General features: G+C 43.3%; 1 protein-coding gene and 1 non-coding gene across 2 annotated transcripts in view; both read right to left on the reverse strand.

Annotated features, from left to right (window-relative positions):
• The window catches only part of PDGFRL (platelet derived growth factor receptor like), a 75,852-nt gene that overhangs the window by 49,707 nt on the left and 2,457 nt on the right, over positions 1-23,688 (reverse strand). The window contains exon 2 of the mRNA XM_023517793.1: positions 14,601-14,898. Within this exon, the coding sequence (XP_023373561.1) occupies positions 14,601-14,898 (298 nt within the window). The remainder of the gene's footprint in view (positions 1-14,600; positions 14,899-23,688) is intronic.
• LOC111727755 lies at positions 17,441-17,547 on the reverse strand. Its single transcript, XR_002775228.1, has one exon. It is a non-coding gene; the product is annotated as a U6 spliceosomal RNA (small nuclear RNA).

A 23,688-nucleotide genomic window follows, 5' to 3' on the forward strand; every position in this document is an offset into this window, starting at 1 on the left:
CACCCTTGGTATATGGAGCCAGCGCCCTACCCACTGAGCCACAGGTACCGCCCCATTCTACATTTTCTATGCTTATATATTTTATAAAAGCCTTAAGCCAGTAACTCATAATTGCCTAAATCTCTCCACAAGAGCAGCAGGGCCCTCCATGGGCTGCCCCCTGCTCACCTCCCAGCAGCATCTCTCCTGCTGGCTCCCCCCACCCCATCTTCCCTACTACCTTCCAAATGCTCCAGGTCTCACACTCTTTCTCACCTCTAGGCAGTTCCTTCATGCTGTCCCTTCCTTCTGGAATTTTCCTACATTCTCCTCCTCCATCATTCTTTACCTGAATGCTAAACCTTCAGATTTTAGCTTGAGTTTTTCTCCTACCCGATGCTGTGTTTCCATTAGCAAAGAGCCCACACTGCTATATTACAATTTCTTATTTAATAGTCTGTCTTCCCATAAGATTAAAAGAGGTTGTGTCTGATTTTCTCACTGTTTTATATCCAGCATCTACCTAGCAAGGGACTTTGAAAACATGCGTTTTAAAAAATTGTTAAACAGGACAGAGGAGTCAAGAAACAGAACATTCAACAAACAGTAACCTCAACAACAATTAGGTCAGTGGGGGCTGAGCATGGTGGCTGATGCCTGTAATCCTAGCACTCTGGGAGGCTGAGGCAGGTGGATTGCCTGAGCTCATGGGTTCGAGACTAGTCTGAGCAGGAGTGAAACCCCATCTATAAAAATAGCCAGGTGTTGTGACAGGTGCTTGGAGTCCCAGCTACTCAGGAGGCTAAGGCAAGAGAATCAATTGAGCCTAAAAGTTTGAGGTTGCTGTGAGCTATGACACCATGGAACTCTACCAAGGGCAACAAAGTAAGACACTGTCTCTCAAAAAAAATAAAAAAAAAGAAAGAAAAGAAAAAAGGAAAAGGGGAAAAAGAAAAAGAAAAGAAAAAAGAAATAATTGGGTCAATGAAGAAATTAAGAAGGAAATTTAAAAATTTCTAGAAACAAAAATGGAAGTACAATATACCAAAACCTATGGGATACAGGAAAAACAATAAGCGGGAAGATTGGGTAGCGCCTGTGGCTCAAAGGAGTAGGGCAGTGACCCCATATGCTGGAGGCGGTGGGTTCAAGCCCAGCCCCGGCCAAAAACTGCAAAAAAAATAAATAAATTTTAAAAAAACAATAAGAGGGAAGATGATAGCAATAAATGGCTACACCAAAAAAGTAGAAGAACTTCCAAGTAACCTAATAATGCATCTTAAAGAGCTAAAAAGGAAAAAGCAGGCAAAACCCAAAAGTGGTAGAAGAAATAAAGATCGGAGCAGAAATAAATGAAATTGAAAAGCAAAAACCTACAAAAGATCCATGAAACAAAACTTGGCCTCTTAAAGACAAAACCTTTAGCCAGACTAAAAAAGAAAGAGAGAGAGAGAGAAATATCCAAATAAATAGAACTAGCGGTGAGAAGGAGACATTATAATTGACACCACACAAATTTGAAGGATCAGAGGCCATTATGAGCAACTATATGCCAAGAAACTGGAAAACTTAGAATAAAGGGGTAAATTCCTAAACACACATAACCTACTAAGATTGAACTAAGAAGAAATCCAAAACCTGAATAGCGCAAACAAATAAGATAAAAGCAATAATAGAAAGTCTCCCATCAAAGAGATCCTTAGGGCCCTATAGATTCACTGCGGAATTCTATTCTGCCAACCATACAAAGAACTAATACCAATCCCACTTAAACTTTTCCAAAAAATTGAGGAGGAGGGGATATTTCTAAACGTACAAACTCATTCTATGAGGCCAGTATACCCTGATACCAAAGCCAAAGACACAACAACCGAAAGGAAACCATACAGACTAATTTCTCTAATAAATACAGATGCAAAATCCTCAACAAAATACGACCAACTGAATTCAACAACATATTATAAATTCATAAAGATCATTCATCATGATCAAGTGGGATTCATCCCAGGGCTGCAAGGATTGTTCAATACACACAAATCAATAAATGTGATGCATCACAGTAACAGAATGAAAGACGAAAAACATACATGATCATTTCAATTGAGTCCAAAAAGCCTTGGATAAAATTCAACATCCCTTCATGATAAGAATTCTCAGAATACTGGATATAGAAAGAACACATATCAACACGATAAAAGCCATATATGACAGTCCCACAGCTAGTATCTTACTGAATGAGGAAAGGCTTTCAGTCTAAGATCTGGAACAAGACAAACATGCCCACGTTACCACTGTTATTAAACACAGTACTAGAAGTTCGAGCTTGAGCAGGTGGACAAGAGGAAGAGACAAAGGGCACCAATATTGGAAAGAAGGTAGTTAAAGTATCCTTGTTTGCAAATGACATGATCTCATATTTAGAAAGATTCCAAAGAGCATTAGTACTGATAAACAAATTCAGCAAAGTTGCAAGATAGAAAAACATACAAGAATCAGTAGCATAAAAGAAAAAGGAAAAAAAACTCTGTAGCATTTCCATAAGTCAACCGTGAACATTCTACAAGAAACTAAGTCAACTCATTTACAATAGCTACGAATAAAATACTTAGGAATTAACTGAAGTGAAAGGTCTCTACTGTGAAAATTATAAAACAGTGATAAAAAATTGAACAAGCCAACAAAAAATGCTCCTGGATTGAAGGAATATTATTGCTACAATACCCATAGTACCCAAAGCAATCTACAGAGTACATCCAATCCCTATCTAAATACCAATTATATTCTTTGCAGAAATAGAAAAATATAATCCTAAAACTTATATGCATCTACAAAAAGACCCAGAATAGCCAAAGCCATCTGAGCTAAAAGAACAAAAATGGAAGATTCACATACACTTCACACCAAAGTTTGCTACAAAGCTATAGTACACAAAACAGCATGGTCCTAGTATAAAAATGGACACACAGACCAATGGAACTGAATAGCAAACTCCAGAAATAAGTCCACATAGCTACAGTCAACTCATTTTCAACAAAAATGTCAAGAACATAACTTGGGGAAAAGATAGTCTATTCAAAAACATGGCATATCCATATACAGAAGAATAATGCTAGACTCTTAGCTATCACCACATGCAAAAAAACAAATCAAAGTGGTTTAAAGACTTAAGTATAAAACCTGAGACTCTAACACTACTAAAAGAAAGAAAAAATTGGGAAACACTCCAGGACATTGGAAAAGATCTGAGTAATACCTCTAAAGCACAGGCAACCCAGGGTGGCACCTATGGCTCAAAGGAGCAGGGCGCTGGCCCCGTATGCTGGAGGTGGTGGGTTCAAACCCAGCCCCGGCCCAAAACTGCAAAAAAACCCCAGAAAACACAGGCAACCAAAGCAAAAATGGACAAATGAGATCATGTCAAGCTAAAAAGCTTCTGTTCAGCAAAGGAAACAGTCAACAAAGTGAAGAGACAACCTACAGAACGAGAGAAAATATCTGCAAACTACCCTCTGACAGTGGATTAATAACCATAATAAATAAGCTCAACTCAATAGGAAAAAAATCAAATACGTTATCCAACTTAAAAAAATGGACAACAGACCCAAACAGAAATTTCTTGAGAAGAGACATATAAACAGCCAAAAGATATATGAAAATACACTCAGCATCGCTCCTTATCAGAGGACAACAGCAACTGCCAGCAAGGATGTGGAGAAAGGGGAACCCTCGTAGATTAGCCACTAGGAGAAAGGATGGAAGTTTCTCAAAAACCTAAAAATAGAACTACCATATGATTTTAGTATATATATCTAAAAGAAAGGAAATTGGTGTGTTGAGTAGAAAGTTGAACTCCCATATTGCAGCACTATTCCCAATACCCAAGATTAACCCACTTGTCCCTCAATGGCTCAATGGATAAGGAAAATGTGGTACATATACACAGTGGAGTATTATTCAGCTGTAAAAACAGAATACTGCCATCCGCAACATGGATGGAATCGGAGAACATTATGTTAAGTGAAATCATACAGGCACTGAAGAACAGCACAGGTTCTCACATATATGTGGGATCTAAAGATTTAAAATTAAACTCACAGAAATCGAGAGTAGAATGGTTACTAGAGGCTGGAAAGGGTAACGGGGAGGGGGAGAGAAGTTGGGGATGGATAATAGGCGCAGAAATAAAGTTAGAACGAATAAGATCTAATATTTAGTAACACAATGGCGTGACTATAATCATTTATTGTAGAGACTAAGAAATATGAGATTGGAATGTTCCTAACACAAATAATAAATGCCTGAGGTGATGGAGTCCCCAATTACGCTGATTTGATCATTAGGCTTTGTACACCTGTATCAAAACCTCACATGGACCACAGAAATACACACAACTATTACGTAATTAAAAATAAAATTTAAGGCTCGGCGCCTATAGCTCAACCGGCTAAGGCGCCAGCCACGTACACCTAAGGTGGCAGGTTCGAATCCCCAGCCCGGACCTGCCAAACAACAATGACGGCTGCAACCAAAAAATAGCCGGGCGTTGTGGCGGGCGCCTGTGGTCCCAGCTACTTGGGAGGCAGAGGCAGGAGACTCGCTTGAGCCCAGGAGTTGAAGGTTGCTGTGAGCTGTGATGCCACGGCACTCTACCCAGGGGGACAGCTTGAGGCTCTGTCTCAAAAAAAAAAAAATAAAATAAAATAAAATAAAATTTAATAAAAATAATGAAGTAAAAAAATAGTAAAAGAAAAATTATCTTTCCTGCTTTTAATCTCAAAGAAAGGGGATACCTATACGATCTGGAATTTAAATCTGAATCAATTTCAGCACCTGAAAGTACAGACCCTCCAGGACGCTATGCAGCTTGAAACCAAGCTGTTCAGGGCAGCCATCGCTCTTGATAGACTCATCAGGGCCCAGGGCTGTAAAGGAATTTATCCCCCCTAGTGGGTACATACATTTACAAATGCCCTACCCTTCTTGATTTGTTTGTTGATAAATTGAATTTTGTATTGTTTAAACTACAACTTGATACTATGGCCACTGCTTAACTTAAGAGGGTGAAAGGCCCAGAGGCACAAGTGGGCCGGTATTTTACCAGTGGGTCGCATTAAAACGTTTCTTCCGCTGGAGAAACCTGCCATCTAGTGGACCTTCTGATGATGTGGTTTGGCTCATGCCCAGAAACAAGCATCAAAGCATCACAGAACATACAGGAGACTCAGAAGAACTCAAGAGCATAAACCTCCCTGCGGCTCCTGCCTCTGGGGTGGGAAAAGGCTACCTTTAGGCTCCTCTGACAGGGCACTCCTTTCTAAATAGCCCAATATAAAGTTTTAACCTTTCAGTGTCCAAAAGTTAGCCTAGATCAGTGTAGAATTCCAACCACTTTGGCTTGGTGCCTATAGCTCAGCACCTAGGGCGCCAGCCATGTACACTGGAGCTAGCAGGTTCAAATCCAGCCTGGGTCTGCCAAACAACAATGACAACTACAACCAAAAAATAAAAATAGCTGGACGTTGTGATGGGCACCTGTAGTCTCAGCTACTCGGGAGGCTGAGGCAAGAGAATTGCTTAAGCCCAAGAGTTTGAGATTACTGAACTGTGATGCCATGGCACTCTACCGAGGGTGACAAAGTGAGACTATCTCCCCCCCCAAAAGAATTCCAACCACTTTTTTTTTCCTCTAGAAATAATATGGTCTTTATTTGTGGAGTGACATCAAAAAAGGAATTATACCTCCAACCACTTTTAATTCTAAGCCATCCCAACAAGAAATCCATGCACCACTTGGGATAAGCAAATTAATTTCTGTTTTAAATATTACCTTTAGAAATCACATAACTGTCGACCACCCCACACTGACCACCTCTTTAAGCTGACCTAATTTTCACAGACCAGACGTGCACCACATGTACATATCAGTACAGTAGGCCCAGTTCCTTATGTTGACCATCTCTGTATGTTGACCAGTTTAATACATTCTCTTAGGTTCAACTGACAGTGGTTCTACTATATTAGTCTAGTCTAGGCCAGTCTAGAACTTTAAAAAAAAAAAAAAAAAGTAAATAACAAGTCTACCTTCCCTGAAGCTGCCCCCACCAGGCTAACAGTGTATTTGAGCTGAATTTGCCCCACTAGACTTTCTACAGAGTTCTGGAATTCAGCAGCAGCTTTGCCCCAGGGACCAGAAGGTTCAAGTTCTAGGAATCACATTGCCCTTTGACAGCTTGTCACTCTGGACTAGTCATCTCTCCTTTACAACTCTTGGTTTTCTGATCTGTTAAAAAAATGGGGCTTAAGAAAAATAACCACTAAAATTTCCTTTCAGGTCTAAAGTTTGTTGAGCTTGTTCCCAAAGTCCCAGGTCATGTGGGCTCAGGGCCCTTCAGTGAGGGCTCTGGGCTCAGTGTCCACGGCATCATTTGTTCACTGAAATACTTAATGAAGGACCACAATGTACCAGGTACCTTGCTGGGTACAGGGGGACACCAGGGAATAAACAGATGCCATCTTTGGTAAAACTCTAGGGCCACTCCACAAATGGATCAATAAATTGTGATTTATGTACACCATGGGATATTATGCAGCCTTAAAGAAAGATGGAGACTTTACCTCTTTCATGTTTACGTGGATGGAGCTGGAACATATTCTTCTTAGCAAAGTATCTCAAGAATGGAAGAAAAAGTATCCAATGTATTCAGCCGTACTATAAAACTAGTAGCTTTCATATGAAAGCTATAGCCCAATTATAGCCCAAGAACGTGGGGACAGGGGAGAGGGAGTAGAGGGAAGGGGAAAGGATGGGTGGTGGGAGGGTGATTGGTGGGACCACACCTATGGTCCATCTTATAAGAGTACATGTGAATCTTTCTAAATGCAGAATATAAATGTCTTAACACAATAAGAAAATGCCATGAAGGCTATGTTAACCAGTTTGATGAAAATATTTCAAATTGCATATAAAACCAGCACATTGTACCCCATGACTGCATTAATGTACACAGCTATGATTTAATTAAAAAAAAAAAAAGACTCTAGAGCCACTGCTATTTCGGTAGGAGGAAGTGGGAAAATTGGAGAAATTATTAGATACTAGTATTGAAAGAGCTTAGGAAAATTCACCTCAAAATAAGACCCCTGGGTACAGAGAATATTTTGAATTAAAAGGCCCTTAGAAATCAACAGATCTTGGAAGGAGATTTCCCTCCATCTACATAAACCAGACAGATGTATGAAAAGAACAGTTCACTTGTCCACCCTTATTTCAAAATCAAGAATGCAACCAGACCTGGCCCGAATCATTTTAAATATAATACCAGTGTCTCTGGTTAATTTAATTTGCAAAGAGTCATTTATAAGTCAATCTGTTTTCTGCATTCATTCTTCCCCCCTAGCAACCATTTACTTTCCCTTAACAGAACCACCTCTACAGAATTCCTTGGGTCCCCTGAGGGTATAAGAATTTCTGGACCTCACTGGGATATTGAGTGATCTCTCTGTGATTCTCCCCCGTACATGGTAAATAAATCTTCCTGCCTTAATTGTGAGTTGATCTTTCAGCAAACTTTAGGGGAAAGGGGATATTTCCCCTCACCCCCACGGTGTCATTGCTTGGATGTCGAAGTGAAAAAGGGGAAGTATCCAAGGTGATCCCCAGGCCCCAGTCAAGGACAAGTGGATGGAGTTAGAGCCAGTCACTGAACTGCAGGACACAGGAGGACGCCCAGGTGTGCAGACCATGGACGGGCTTAGATGCAACACAGTCCCATGAAAGCCCCAAGTGCACGTGGTCAGCAGGCAGTGGGAGGGCTCAATAAAAACAGTTAACAATAACATCAGATAAATTGGGGGCATTTGGCAGCATCTGATGAAGAGGGCACACGACCAACATTTAACATCTGAGACAACGGAGGATTCACAGCTGGTAAAGGGAAGAGCCAGTGAGACAAAAAGAAAACCAGGAGGGAAGCGGGAAGAACACGGGGCGGGGGTCGGCTAAATGGACCCAGTGGAATAAGGTGCATGGGGACAGAAAAGTGAACTCTGGATTTAGTGCCCTGTGACCTTGATGATAAAATGCAGGTAGAGTAATGGAGCCTGGTAGGGTAGTTGAAGACAGAATAGAAGGAAAAAGGGAGCACGGTGAGTCTCACTTCTCCTAGAAACTGGCTGTGAAGGTGAGAGGACAGAGGAAGGGACAGTGCCTGTAGCTCAGTGGGTAGGGCGCCGGCCACATACACTGAGGCCAAGTGTTCGAACCTGGCCTTGGTCTGCTAAACAACTATGACGACAACAACAATAACAGAATAGCTGGGTGTTGTGGCAGACACCTGTAGTCCCAGCTACTTGGGAGGCTGAGGCAAAAGAATCAATTAAGACCATGAGTTTGAGATGACTATGAGCTGTGATGCCACAGCACTCTACCCAGGATGACATAGTGAGACTCTGTCTCAAAAAAACTTTAAAAAAAGGACAAAGGAATGTGGTTGGAAGGTAAATGGGAATCAAGGCAGAAATTCTCATAAGAATTTGGTGGTGGCTTGGCGCCTGTGGCTCAAGCGGCTAAGGCACCAGCCACATACACCTAAGGTGGCGGGTTTGAATCCATCCTGGGCCCGCCAAACAACAATGATGGCTGCAACCAAAAAAATAGCCAGGTGTTGTGGCGGGCACTTGTGGTCCCAGCTACTTGGGAGGCTGAGGCAAGAGACTCGCTTGAGCCCAGGAGTTGGAGGTTGCTGTGATGCCACGGCACTCTACTCAGGGGGACAGCTTGAGGCTCTGTCTCAAAAAAAAAAAGAAAAGAAAAGAAAAAGAATTTGGTGGCAATTTATGAAAAGGAGGAGAAGTTGAAGACTCAGAACATAGGTAGGGATGAGATCCAGGGCATAGCTAGAACTTTGGCCTCAGACAGTGATTCTCAATCTTCCTATTACCACGCCCTTTAATACAGTTCCTGTGGGTTGCGACCCACAGGTTGAGAACCACTGTGAGAAATCCTTCCTCCACTGTCTTCAGCACAGCAGGGTAGAAAGAGATAAGATAAGATAAAGTGAGGTGATTGGAGCTCCAATTTCTCAATAAATTTGGTGATAGGCTTGGTGCCCATAGCTCAGTGGGTAGGGCGCCGGCCACATCTACTGAGGCTGGCAGGTTGGAACCCGGCCTAGGGCCTGCTAAACAAGGACAACTACAACAGAAATATAGCCAGGTGTTGTGGATGCCTGTAGTCCCAGAGGGCAACTAGTGAGACTCTGTTTCAAAATAGTAAACAAATAAATTTGGTGATAACTCCGCTAGCTGAAAGTGAGAGAGATGGAGGAGCTCTGAGAGTTAAGAAAAGAAAAAAACTGGCTCTGCGCCCGTAGTTCAGTGGTTATGGCGCCAGTCATGTACACTGAGGGTGGCAGGTTTGAACCCAGCCCAGGCCAGGTAAACAACAACAATAACAACAAAACAGCCAGGCATTGTGGTGGGCACCTGCAGTCCCAGCTACTTGGGAGGCTGAGGCAAGAGAATCACTTAAGCCCAAGAGTTTGAGGTTGCTATGAGCTGTGACACCAGGGCACTCTACCCAGGGTGACATAGTGAGACTATCTCAAAAAAAAAAAAAAAAAAAAAAAAAAAAAAAAAAAAAAAAAAAAAAAAAAAGTAAAAGAAAATAAGAAAAACTGAGCTCTCTAGTATCTTTCAACCTTTTCATCTCATGGCACACTTGACCCTATAGTTAAACTTTTGTGGTACACTTATTTATATTCATTAAAAAAGAGAGCAAAAATAAGAAGACTATACATGCTGTGCTTTGAACTTCTTTCTAAAATAATTTAATGATCTTTAAAAACATTCACAGCATACCTAAGATCCTCTCACAGCACACTAACTGAAAATCACTGCTCTCTAGAAATGTATTCAGCTTTACCACACAGAATTGAGGTGACCATGATGGACTGTAGCCCCAGTGGCCAGCTGCATGGCTTTCTCCCACAGTACCCAGTGTCCACATGTGACACTAAGTAGGTGAAAGGTTCATGTGGGGCTGGAAAGTTCCAGAATGAAGAAGAACAGAGAGCAAAGGAACTTAGGACAGGTTTGCAAGTTTAGAAGTGCCAGACCCTAGCAACTAAGGTGCATGGACGGGGAAGTGAGGTCAGAAGGGGCAGTGTGGATAAAGACGGAGAAAGAGGTCAGCTGATTCATGGGGCCATGAGGTCAAGCCACCATGAGGACAGACTCAGGTGGGACATCACCGCAGACATGAAATGCATTAACACTCTGTTATCTGCCTAGCAGGGCACACACCACACTAAGTTATGATTTTTTTTTTTTTTGAGGTAGAGTCTCAGTTTGTTGCCCTGAGTAGAGTGCCATAGCATCACAGCTCACAGCAACCTCCAGCTCTTGGGCTTAGGTGATTCTCGTGCCTCAGCCTTCCAAGTAGCTAGGACTACAGGCACCTGCCACAATGCCCGGCTATTTTTGTTGTTGTTGCAGTTAGGCCAGGTTTGAATCCTCCACCCTCGGTATATGGGGCGGGCACCCTACTTGCTGAGCCACAGGCGCTGTCCCTAAGTTATGATCTTTAAATGTTGTGTGGCAGCATGCATGATGAAGAACTGACTTTGCACATGCGCGCTAAAGCCCTGGGGAAACCAGAAAAAATTCCCAGCGTTCCAGTGTGTGTCGTTGTAGGAATTGAATGATGCACCAAACAGATGCAGTGCTCACCCTCCAGGGACTTACTCTCTCAGGAGGGAAGAGAAACTCAGGCCCCAGGGTCCACAGAATTCATCACGGTTGGATTGCGTGAGCTGTGGAATTTGAGACCAGCCTGAGCAAGAGTGAACCCTACCTCTACTCAAAATAGAACAAATTAGCTGAGCATAGTGGCCCAGGTGTGCGCCTATAGGCCTAGCTATTCAGGAGGCAGGAGGACCCCTTGAACCCAGGAGTTCAAGGCTGCTGTGAACTATGATGATGCCTCTGCACTTTACCTGGGGGTAACAGAACGAGACTGTCTCAAAAAAACAAAACAAAACTAGGAATTAATCAAATAAAAGCACATTGTTGAAAAAGCGGTCCCTAAGTTTTTTTTTTTTTTTTTTGAGTCAGTCTCACTATGTCACCCTCCGTAGCATGCTGTGGTGTCACAGCTCACAGCAACCTCCAACTCTTGGGCTTAAACCATTCTCTTGCCTCAGTCTCCTGAGTAGTTGGGACTACCCATGCCCACCACAACACCTGGCTATTTTTTGGTTGCAGTTTTCATTGTTTAGTAGGGTGGGGCTGGGCTCAAACCCACCAGTGGCGGTGGGTGTGGCTAGCACCCTACTCACTGAGCTACAAACTCCAAGCCCATAAGCTTTTTTTGATCCTCTGTGGCAGCAGCCATGCTGGCTGTGCAAAATCCCCTTATTTGCATAATCTTGGTCAGAACTGCCCCAGGAGGTCACTTGGATAATAGTGCTTGAGAAAAATGCTTCACCTGGTAACAATTAGTTAAAATGTATTGCATTCCCACCAATACAATGGGCCAGACATTGCACTGGCAGCACTTACAATGGGTAATATTGTCCATATTCCAGGTCAGGAAACTGATGTCTAAGGAAATTACTCAAAGATTTTTTATTTATTTATTTTTTGTAGTTTTTGCATGGAGCTGGGTTTGAACCCACCACCTCCAGCATATGGGGCCGGCACCCTACTCTTCTGCGCCACAGGTGCTGCCCCTCAAAGGTCATTTTGCTGGTTAGTGGTAAAGGCAGGTTCAGATCCAGCTGTTCCTCCATCTGGCCTTTCTGCTCCATAACATGCTCCCTCTTTAATTCCTTTCATAGGAAAGATACGTAATAACACATTTAGGGCGGCGCCTGTGGCTCGAAGGAACAGGGCTCCAGCCCCATGTGCCGGAGGTGGCAGGTTCAAACCCAGCCCCAGCCAAAAACTGCAAAAAAACCAAACAACAACAACAAAAAACCATGTTTATCCTTAGGATTTGATGGAGAAAACAATGTTTTCTTTCTCTCAGTGTTAAACATATAAATAATCACAGCAAGCTTTTAATACAAACATGTTTATAATTGCACTTTTTTTTGAGACAGCCTCAAGCTGTTGCCCTGGGTAGAGTGCTGTGGCATCATAGAACCTCCAACTCTTGGGCTCAAGCGATCCTCTTGCCTCCGTTTTTCTATTTTTAGTAGAGACGGGGGTGGGGGGGTGGGGGTGGGGTCTTGCTCTTGCTCAGGCTGGTCTCGAACTCCTGAGCTCAAGCAATCCACCTGCCTCAGCCTCCCAGAGTGCTAGGATTACAGGTGTGAGCCACCGCGCCCTCCAGTATAACTGCACTATTTATGACCACACAAACTTCCCATACAGCCACAAACTGGGAACCAGGTCAGAAAACGATACCATACCACACTGATGGAATAGCATATTGCTACTAACATGATTAAAAGGTATACAAGGAATAAATCTACATAAAAATCTATATGGAATTATTGCTGGTTAAAATATGTTAACTTACTGAATTTTTTTTTTTTTTTTTGGCAAAGTTTTTGGCCAGGGCTGGGTTTGAACCCGCCACCTCCGGCATATGGGGCCAGTGCCCTACTCCTTTGAGCCACAGGCACTGCCCACTGCAATATTAAAACCTTTTCTCAAATTTCAGATCCATACTGGAGAGGGTCCTTAGTGATCCCCCCTTTTATTTATTTATTTTTTTGGCCAGGGCTGGGTTTGAACCCACCACCTCTGGCTTATGAGGCCAGCGCCCTACTCCTTTGAGCCACAGCGCCACCCAACACCCTTTCTTTCATAGGCTAGGAAACTGAGGCACTGTGCATGCTCAAATACCATGGTGAAAAATCAACAGGCAGAGGGAGATTTGGGTGACACTAATTTTCCTTTTTTTTTTTTGAGACAGAGTCTCATTATGTCACCCTTGGTAGAGTGTCGTAGCATCACAGCTCACAGCAACCTCTAACTTGTGGGTGTAAGCAACCTCCTGAGTAGCTAAGACTACAGGCGCCCACCACAATGTCCAGCTATTTTTTGGTTACAGTTGTTGTTTAGCTGGCCCAGGCAGGGCTTGAACCTGCCAGCCTCGGTGTATGTGGCCAGCACCCTAACCACTGGACTATGGGCGCTAAGCCTAATTTTCCTCTCTTGATATCATGTTGGAATCATTTACCAAAGTTTGATGCCTTGATCAATAAAGCCCAACATATTAATTCACGCTACTATTTGATAAGCAAAGATGACATTCCTGGCACTTTGGGAAAAACAAACGTATAGGCATCTTTCTCTACTTGGGTCCAGTCTCACTTCCTGGGGCTCTGCAAGTTCAGACATTTTTATTTTTGCAGTTTTTGGCCAGGGTTGGATTTGAACCCACCACCTCCGGCATATGGGGCCGGAGCCCTCCTCCTTTAAGCCACAGGTGCCGCCCCATCAGACCTCTTCTCCATGAATCAATCCCCCCATTGGCCTGTTTTTATAGATCAGGGACCAGGACGATCTCACAACCGAGTGAATAAAGTGAAGTAGCCACAAGAAGAAATGTGAACGAATGTGGTAACACATGACCTTAGCTTCCAGAAAGCCACGGGTATGAGTTAAAACGACAGGGTTTTGTGGAGAGAACACCTGGGGAGATTCCAGCCCCAGCCCTCCCCTAGCCCTGGAAAGAATTCATTCCACAGGAAAAGAAAACACAGGGTGAGCACTCCAGCCAAACACACCACGCTCTGGGAAAGATGTCAAGAGTCCTCCTCTTGAATCTCTGGTGTCAAATAAAATGCGATTGTTTTTGTTATTTAACAGAGTTATGACTAGATGTTTTTCATATTTGCACGTTTCCTAAAGTTTTGCAGAGTCTACATCTGTCTTTACTTTCTTAGAGGACCCTTGTACTTTGAACACTCATGTTGCAAAGTCAGGGTACATGTGAAACTTACTAGATGTAGAATATAAACGTCTTAACACAATAACTAAGAAAATGCCATGAGGGCTATGTTAACCAGTTTGGTGAAAATACTTGAAATTGTCTATAAAACCAGCACATTGTACCCCATGGCGGCATTAAATCATAGCTGTGTACATTAATTAAAATAAATAAATAAAAAGTCAAGATTTTTCTTTCAGGTCCTGGATATTCTTCAGTTCACTTTGGGTCCTTAAAATGTTTTTCAAACATATTTTAACATAGAATTTTGATATAACTTTGAAAATATTCTCCGAAAATACTAAGTCTTCAAGTACCAAATCCTCTAAGTTTAAGATACTTTATGTAAGTCAAAGACTAAATATTTAGAATAATTTAAAATATATCAATTCTGTTTTATTTATAAAGCCAAAGATTAAATGTTCAGAATAATTTAAATTATATCAATTGTTTCATTTATTTAGAGATAGAGTCTCACTCAGTCACCCTGGATAGAGTGCTGTGACATCCTAGCTCACAGCAACCTTAAATTCTTGGACTCAAGTGATCCTCTTGCCTCAGCTTCTCAATCTTAATCTATTAAAGTGACATGGTAGATGTCTCAAATGATGTCATATTGAATGAGGGATCGAAACTAAACTCTTGTCCCAACACAAGTAAAAAAATTTTCAACACTTACCTGAGCCGAGAGTCCTTAAAGGTGTCCAGATAGGCAGGATAGCTCCATCCGATTTTACTCCCTTTACATCGGAGCTCTACAGTCTGCCCCGCCGACAGGCTCAGGGTAGCAGCAGGTTTCTGGAAGCGACCTTTATCCATCACTTGCATCATGATAGACGGTGTCTTTGGTGTTGAGTCCGCTGCGTCCCTGTCCTTTATTTTGGGAACTTTGGGCTTCACCTTTTTGTTGGCAGGTTTGATTCTATTCTCTCCTGGCTCTTTTGCACGCTTGTTCTTGGGAGGGTGTTGGCCAGCAACTATAAATGTGAGGAGAGAGCAGAGGGGGACAGAGTGACAGTCACAGAGCAGCTGATACCTCGAGCAGAGGTATCAGCTTTGTAGGGTTTTTTGTAGGGTTTTTTTTTTTTGTTTTTTTTTTTTGGCCTGAGCTGGGTTTGAACCCACCACCTCCGGCATATGGGGCCGGCGCCCTATTCCTTTGAGCCACAGGCACTGCCTGACTTTTTTTTTTATTGTTGGGGATTCATTGACAAACCAGGTTACACTGATCGCATTTGTTAGGTAAAGTCCCTCTTACAATTGTGTCCTGTCCCCAAAAGGTGTGGCACACCAAGACCCCATCCCCTCCCCCCTTCCCTCCTTCTTTCTGTTAGAGCAGATAACTTTTTTTTTTTTTGAGACAGCGCTTCAAGCTCTCACCCTGGGTAGAGTGCCGTGGCATCACAGCTCACAACAACCTCCAACTCCTGGGCTCAAGTGATTCTCCTGCCTCTATCTCCCAAATAGCTGGAACTACAGGCACCGGCCACAATGCTTGGTTATTATTGTGGTTGCAGCTGTCATTGTTTGGCGGGCCCGGGCTGGACTCAAACCCCCCAGCTCAGGTGTATGTGGTTGGTGCCACAGGTGCCAAGCCCAGATAACTTTTTTAATCCCCCCTCATATGTCAAAATTATTTTTAGTAATAATCACATAGTAACCTTTATTTTTTTATTCATTCTTTAGTGTTTAAAGCAATTAATTAAAAATATACAGTAGAACCTCCATAGTTGACCACCTCCCTACACTGATTACCTCCTAAAGGAGACCTGATTTTTATCGAGTGGACATGAACTGTATGTACATATGGGTACAGTTGTCCTAGGTCCATATGTTGACCACCTCCTTATGCTGACCAGTTTACTACAGTTCCTTGAGTGGTCAACTTACAGAGGTTCTATTGTATTTCAGCTTCAAAGATATCATTCAAATTTAGCAAAATAGTTCACGTATAAACTAAAATTTACCCTTACAAAAATATTATTCCTTAATGTTTATATGCTGTGTCACAATCTCCAGGTGGTCACACGTAATGGCAGAAGTGAAGGTCTATTTTTTGTCTTTGCAATCTCTGTTATCACTGTTCATTTGGGGGGTTTTTTTGCATTTTTTATTTTAAGACAGAGTCTCAATCGGTCTCCCCAGGTAGAGTGCTGCCGCATCAGAGCTCACACCAACCTCAAACTTTTGGGCTCAAGTGATCCTCTCGCCTCAGTTTCCCAAGTAGCTGGGACTACAGGTGCCCAACATAACACCAGGCTAGTTTTCGTATTTTTAGTAGAGAGGGAGTATCACTCTTGCTGGGGCTAATCTCAAACTCCTGAGCTCAAGTGATCCACCAGCCTCTGCCTCCAAAAGGGCTAGGATTATGGGCATGAGCCAGCAAGCTTGGCCATTATTCATTTTGAATTTACTATTTAAACACAGGAATATGTAAGCCTCACAGAGGCTGGATACAAACCGTACTGAAAATACACTCAAAAAATTTCAAATCATAACGAACTCTCCAAATGAGGAGCATGAAATCTACCTTTGTCCACGTAGAGTACAATATTTATTAAAGAACAAGGACTAAATGTACACCACCTTAAAGCTTATTAAAACCCAAGAGGTAACTGGAGCAATGGTTTAGAACCTAGCCAACAAAATATTCTTAGGAGGAAAAGCATCTCATCACCAAAATCGTTGAGTTGCCAGCAAACTAGTGATAATAAAAAGCTGACTGAATTTCGGTTGGTTTTATTATTATTTTTGCCTTTTCTACAGACAAGGAACCCCTTACTGCCTGCAACGTTGGAAGATCGCTCCCACTGCCCTGCCCCGGGAAGGCTCCAGAAATCTCAGCCAGGGCCCCTGCAGCCTTGCAGTCTGTCCACACAGCAAAGGCCAAAAAGGGAACCTTGATATACACCCACAGAATTACAAATTGTCCAAACTTACAGGATCCTTAGAGACCATTTAGTCAAAGCTCATATTGTAGCGTAGGTGCCGCTGCGTCACCAGCGCGGCAGGCCAGAAACAGCCGGTACTCGGATTAAAAGCACAAGCTCGCAAGAAAGGAGGCGCCCCGGAGGTGCAGGAGGGCCCGACCCCCCCGCAACTTCTGCCATGGCTATTTATTGAGGGGATAACAGGTGTGGGAGTGCCCAGTGCTCAAGGATCGCCACGTGCTCCTGTCCCACGGGCTCCACTCCCACACAAACGTTCAAGATTCAACACCTGCTCGCTAACGAGCGACCGTCTCATCAGCATCCAGAGCGCTGAGCTACCCAGGGCCCCGGCTGCAAAACATCTCTGGGCTCCTACATTGTAGATTAAAAAATAAAGGAGCCCCTAAAAAATTAAATCAATTGCACAGTCACTCAGCTGGTTAGTGGCAGAATGCAAGAATTCAGGTCTTTGGCCTCAATTCCAAAGTGCTTGTTTCACGGTATGGAGATAAACATTATATATATAGTTTCGGATTTAATATAGGGTACAAATGATCAAGTTCCATCGTTTGCGTTTGTTAGGTAACATAAAAATACAGGACACTTCATGAATTTGCATGTCAGCCCTGAGCAGGAGCCATACTAATAATCTCTGTATTGACCTAATTTTAGTACATGTACTGTCAAAGCCAGCACTCTATGTTTTAAATAAATATACAAACCTCGGCCAATAGAGAGAATTACAGGACACTTGCATGAAATGCGGAAATGTGGTAAGTCAAAAGAAAGTTATAATCAACCACTCAGGCCAGCTCATCGTCTATAGCTCAGCAGTTAGGGTGCCAGCCACGTACACCAGAGCTGGTGGGTTTGAACCCAGCCCGGCCTGCCAAACAATGACAACTACAGCCAAAAAAGAATAGCCAGGAGTTGTGGCAGGTGCCTGTAGTCCCAGCTACTTGGGAGACTGAGGCAAGAGAATCACTTAAGTCCAAGAGTTTGAGGTTGCTGTGAGCTGTGACTCCATGGCCCTCATGGAGAGCAACACAGTGAGACTCTGTCTCAAAAAAACCCAAAAAACAAAAAACCTCAGGCCAGGTGTGTTGGTTTACACCTGTAAACCCAGCACTGGGGAGGCTGAGACAGGAGGACTGCTTGAGGACAGTTTAAAACTAGCTTGGGCAATGTAGCAAGACCCCACCTGTAAAAACTCATCTGCTTTGGATTCAACTATGTAACCACGAAACTTGACATCTTTTCTGTTACCCTTTGACATGTGACACAAGAGCCACTTACCCTCCACTTTTGGTTCAGCCTTGCCCAGCTCTGGAACCAATCCTGCTCCTACGACCTCTCGCTCAGTGCCGGCCCTCACAAATTCACAAATGATTAATATCATCATTGACTTCAAGTGTAGGCCTGCCATTTACTAGCTGTGTGACATTAGGAAGTGTCTTACCTTGTCCTGTCTTAGTTTCCGCATCTGTAAATTGAGAATGATAGGGTGACAATAACTATCTCATGGATTGTCGCAGGAATTAAGTGAACTAATATTTAAATGCTGAGAATAGCATTTGAGCCACGGTCAGTAATTGCCAGCTAAGTGCTACTCTGTTTATGGTTGTCGTGTGTGATCTTCATGACAAACTCCTGGTGGAGGCAAAGCAGCTGTTATTGTTTTAAGTTCACAGATGCCAAGAGTCGCACTCTCGGTGATCCAGAAGGTATTAAAGAACCTCTGACTCTAAGTCTGCAGCTTTGTCTGGTTCATGCTGTTGCTTTTCTAGAGGTTAGGACAGTGTTGCAGTTTCATTTGCAAACATCTTTGTTTGGTAGGACGAGAAATTCCAAGTCAAACAGAACTGGATGCTGGGGATGGGTGCCCAACCTTCCTGGAAGGGGGTGGAGGTCCTGTTCTGAGGCATATATTAGAATCCCCAAGTGAGGAGATGCTGGTCAAAAACTTGTCTCCAAAATGAACGAATAAATATTACAAAGAGGAAGGACAAAGGAACTGTGATTACTTAGCATTGACTCAGAGTTAACCAAACCTTGCTCATTAGGAGTGATCTGAGGCCAGGTGCAGTGGCTCACGCCTGTAATCCTAGTGCTCTGGGAGGGCGAAGTGGAAGGATTGTTTGAGGCCAGGAGTTTGAGACCAGCCTGAGCAAGACTGAGACCCCACCCCCAGCTGATATCTACTAACAATAGAAAAATTAGCTGGGCATATAGCAAGTGCCGGTAGTCCCAGCTACTTGGGAGGCTGAGGCAAGAGGCACTCGTGAGCCCAAGAGTTTGAGGTTGCTGTGAGCTATGACTCCAGGACCCTCTACCCAGGGTGACAGAGTGACACTGTCTCGAAAAAAAAAAGTGATCTGACTATTAACATCTCTAATTCTATAAAGCTGTGTTGGAAGAGAAACTAAATTCATTAGGAGAATCAGTGACTGCTGCTTAGATGGGGGTTACGCGTTAAACAGTGGTTAATATCAAAGAGCGGTGTATTTTTTTCTTCCCTAGTAGACAGTTTAAGGGGAAAGGCCAGTCCCGGGGCAGCATCTAAATAACCACACTATAAATTTTCTGAGCCACTCCCTTGTCTCCCAATTGGTTATATAACCCGGGAGACATCCAGCCTTATTTTCCCCTCCTTCAGAAACACCCCCACAGAACACACACACTTTTCCATGAACAAAGCTGAGAAGGGGGGAAAGTGACACTAGGAGGATGAAAACATATCTCTAGAAAGATGACAGAGCCCTTCCTCTCCCCGCTCCCTTCCAGAACCCCACTCCAGAAACACTCTCCTAGCACTTTTAAAAGGAAAGTATCATTTTCTGAAGATAAGATCCTTCTATTTGAGGATAAAGACTTTAATTTGAAACATTTTCCAGAACTCAGAACACAGCTGATGACTTTATTTTTGCATAAACTCTATCCACCTGAGTTCCAGGACATCTTGCTGTCTCGGTTGGTTTTCCTCCGGGGTCACTGACAATACTACTTTCCTTTCTGGCCCCAGCACCCTCTCTCACTACTTTCACTCTCCAAATGACCTTAAGAAAGCCCAAGGCTCTTGTTTGCAATAGCTGAAAGCTGCCCCGGGGCCCGTCCTGGCTCTGCTACTCAACTCCAGATCTGAATATTGTGTCGCTTACTCAGCACAGCCACTTGGAAGACTAGTAGGCATCTCAAATTTAGCATGTCCAAGAGTGACCTCGGATGCCCCTTCAGCCCTGCCCCTTCCTGGTGTTCCCTTAATCAGCAAATAGCCACTCTGTTCACCCAGTTGCTCAGAACAAAAATAGTACAGTCTGCCTTGATTTTCACATCTAATCCGGCAGCAAATCCTTCTGGCTTCACCTAGAAAATAGACCCTCCATCCACTGTTACCACTGTGGGCCAAGCCACTCTTCATCCAGACTGTTAAAGGCACCTGCAAAGTGGCTCCTGCTTCCACCCTAGCACTCTGGACCTCTCCGGGGTCGCTCCCTCACTTCAGGAAGATGCCGGACTGTCCATCTGACCCGCAGCCTCCCTCCCTCCATCCTTTCCACATCTCACCCTATGCTACTGGTTGGATGGTATCCCCTAAAAAGATCCACTGAAGTCCTCACCCCCAGCACCTGTGAACGCGGCCTTACTTTGGTCTTTGTAGATGTGATCAAGTTGCCATGAAGCCATTAGGCTCCGCCCTCATCCAATGTGACTGATGTCCTTATAGGAAGAGAAGGGACACCCACAGAGAGGAAACCGCCATGTGAAGACAGGCACACAGGGAGGAGACAGCCAAGTGGTAGCTGTAAGCCAGGGAGCCCAGCAGTTGCTGGCCATCAGCAGAAACTAGCAGAGGCAGGGAGTCTGCCTGGAGTCTCAGAAGCAGCATGGCTCTGCCTACACCAGGGGTCCTCAAACTTTTTAAACAGGGGGCCAGTTCACTGTCCCTCAGACCATTAGAAGGCTGGACTGAGGGCCCAGGACGAGTCGGCTGCTAAGCAGGACAGGCAGCAGTGGCAAAAACACCCAGCGGTCCAGATAAATGTCCTAGGCGGGCTGCATGTGGCCCACTGGCTGTGGTTTGAGGACCCCTGCTCCAGATTGTGAGAAAATAAACGTCTGTGGTTTTAAGCCTCCTTGTTCATGATACTTAGTTACAGCAGCCACAGGAAATGAATACATCCTGATCACTGCTTCTTCATGCCTCTTAGCACTTTTTGAAATTATTATTATTATCATTACTTTTTGAGATAGAGCCTCAAGCTATCGCCCTGGGTAGAGTGCTATGGCATCACAGCTCACAGCAACCTCAAACTCCTGGGCTTAAGCAATTCTCTTGCCTCAGCCTCCCAAGTAGCTGGGTGCCCGCTGCAATGCCCAGCTATTTTTTGGTTGCAGCCATCATTATTTTTTGGCAGGCCCAGGCTGGATTCGAACGTGCCAGCTTTAGTGTATGTGCCTGGCGCTTTAGCCACTTGAGCTACAAGTGCCACCCTTCTTGAAATTATTTTATCTTTTTTTTATTGTTTGGGATTCATTGAGGGTACAAAGGATTAGGTTACACTGATTGCATTTGTTAGGCAAAATCGCTCTGATAATTGTGTCCCACCCCCAAGAGGTGTGCCATACACGGTGACTCCCATCCCCCTCACTCCTCCCCTCTCCTGGCTCCCTCATTGCCCTATACCCCCTTGTATTAGATTTTCTACTGCCTTCATATTAGAATAGAGTACACTGGATTCTTGCTCTCCATTCTTGTGATGCTTTACAAGAAGAATGTGCTCCACCACCATTCACGTAAAGTCTCCATCTTTTTTAGGGGCTGAAGAGTATTCCATGGTGTACATATACCACAGTTTGTTAATTCATTCTGAGCTGGTGGGCATTTAGGTTGTTTCCGCAATTTGGCAATTATAAATTGAGCGGTGGTAAACAGTCTAGTGTAAATGTCCTTATGATAAAATGATGTTTATTCTTCTGGGTAGATGCCCAGTAATGGGACTGCAGGATAAAATGGGAGGTCTAATTTGAGTTGAGTGTTCTCCAAACTTCCTTCCAAAAAGGTTGCATCAGTTTGCAGTCCCCCCAGTGGTGTAAAAGTGTTCCCTTCTCTCTATATCCACACCAGCATCTGCAGCTTTGAGATGTTGTGATGTGGGCCATTGTCACTGGGTTTGGGTGATATCTCAGGGTGTTTTGATTTGCATTTCTCTGATGATGAGGGATGATGAGCATATTTTCATATGTTTGTTAGCCATCTATCTATCTTCTTTAGAGAAGGTTCTATTCATGTCTATTGCCCAGAGATACAAGGGATTGCTGGGTCTTTTCTTGTTGATTAATTTGAGTTCTCTGTAGATCCTAATTATCAAGCTTTTGTTTGATTCATAATATGCAAATATCTTCTCCCATTCTGAAGGTTGTCTATTTGCTTTGGTTAGCATCTCAAATTATTATACTTTTACTTGTTTGTGTATTACCTGTCCTTTGTTTTTGATTATGAGCACCACAAAAAAAGGGGTTTACAACCTTGTCTAGGATAAACCTACACACCCCAGGGTATGTCTCCGTCCTCACCAGGTCTCTCTCATTTGCCCTCAAGCTTTTTCTTGTCTCTAAGGACCAAAGATTATTGTGTATATCAAACATACATGTGAAGATACTAAATACTTCAAAACATTCATTATTTGCACTCATAAAAAAGTAAGGCATTTTCTTATCATTCTTTTTTCAATTATAAAGATTTCTGAGCTAAGTTTTACTCTCTGTTTCCAAGAAATAAACTAAGACATAAAAGTGCGACATGGTCTTGGGTAGCACCTGTGGCTCAAAGGAGTAGGGTGCTGGCCCCATATACCAGAGGTGGCAGATTCAAAACCAGCCCTGGCCAAAAAACTACAAAAAAAAAAAAAAAAGGTGATACATGGTCTTAATTAGAGAATCAATGTCATTGTGTCTCTGTCCCTTACCTTTCTAGAAATCTGGCTGTTTTGCCCTCCTACCATAATGAATCTCTTTACTCCTCCCAGAAGGAAAACTCTGCCGTAAGATGTAAAAGAAATCCTTGTTAGACTGAAGATTAAATTAGCATGGATCAAGGCTCTGGTGTTCAACAAAACAGCAGCAACAAATCAATATTTATGCTTTAACATTTGCTCCTGACACTGAATGGAAAATAAGGAAGTAATCAAAAGTCGGTAAGTGCCTGTGATTTTATACTTTCTAGGAGCACTCAATTAATAACTCAGTGGCACATCTTCCATATAAATGCCGGAAATGAAGTGCTATGGTAAATTGACTGTTTTCATGCCTCAGTTTCATGCCTTGAAGCATTACATGCCTTCCAGCTTCCCCTCTTGCTGAGGTAGAAGAACATGGCTTGCAAAAATTTAAAGCATTTTAGAAGGCAAGGCTAATGTCTTGATCAGATGTCTGCCCAATTCACATTTGAAGAGAAGCCTTTTCCTCGTAGAAGGCTCTCTCTTGGGTATGATAAGAAAAACTGAAAGTCAGTGGAACAAACTGACTTGTGGGTTTGCAGGATTGCAATTTGTGCTTTGGGAAGCCAACCATAGCAGACTGTTAGCAACCTGCCAATTAGATGCCCACTGGTTGTGCCTGGCCCCAACTCAAAACAGGAAAAATATTCTTTATAAAAAATAATTTTTTTTTGGAGACAGAGTCTATCTCTATCACCCCAGTAGAGTGCAATGGCATCATCACAGCTCACTGCAACCTCAGACTCCTGGACTCAAGCGATCCTCCTGACTCAGCCTCCCGAGTAGCTGGGACTACAGGTCTGTGCCACCATGCCAGGATAATTTTTCTATTTTTTTTTTT

Source organism: Otolemur garnettii, unplaced genomic scaffold (genome assembly GCF_000181295.1).
Source record: "Otolemur garnettii isolate 467f Iridium unplaced genomic scaffold, OtoGar3 scaffold00121, whole genome shotgun sequence".
Taxonomy (NCBI): domain Eukaryota; kingdom Metazoa; phylum Chordata; class Mammalia; order Primates; family Galagidae; genus Otolemur; species Otolemur garnettii.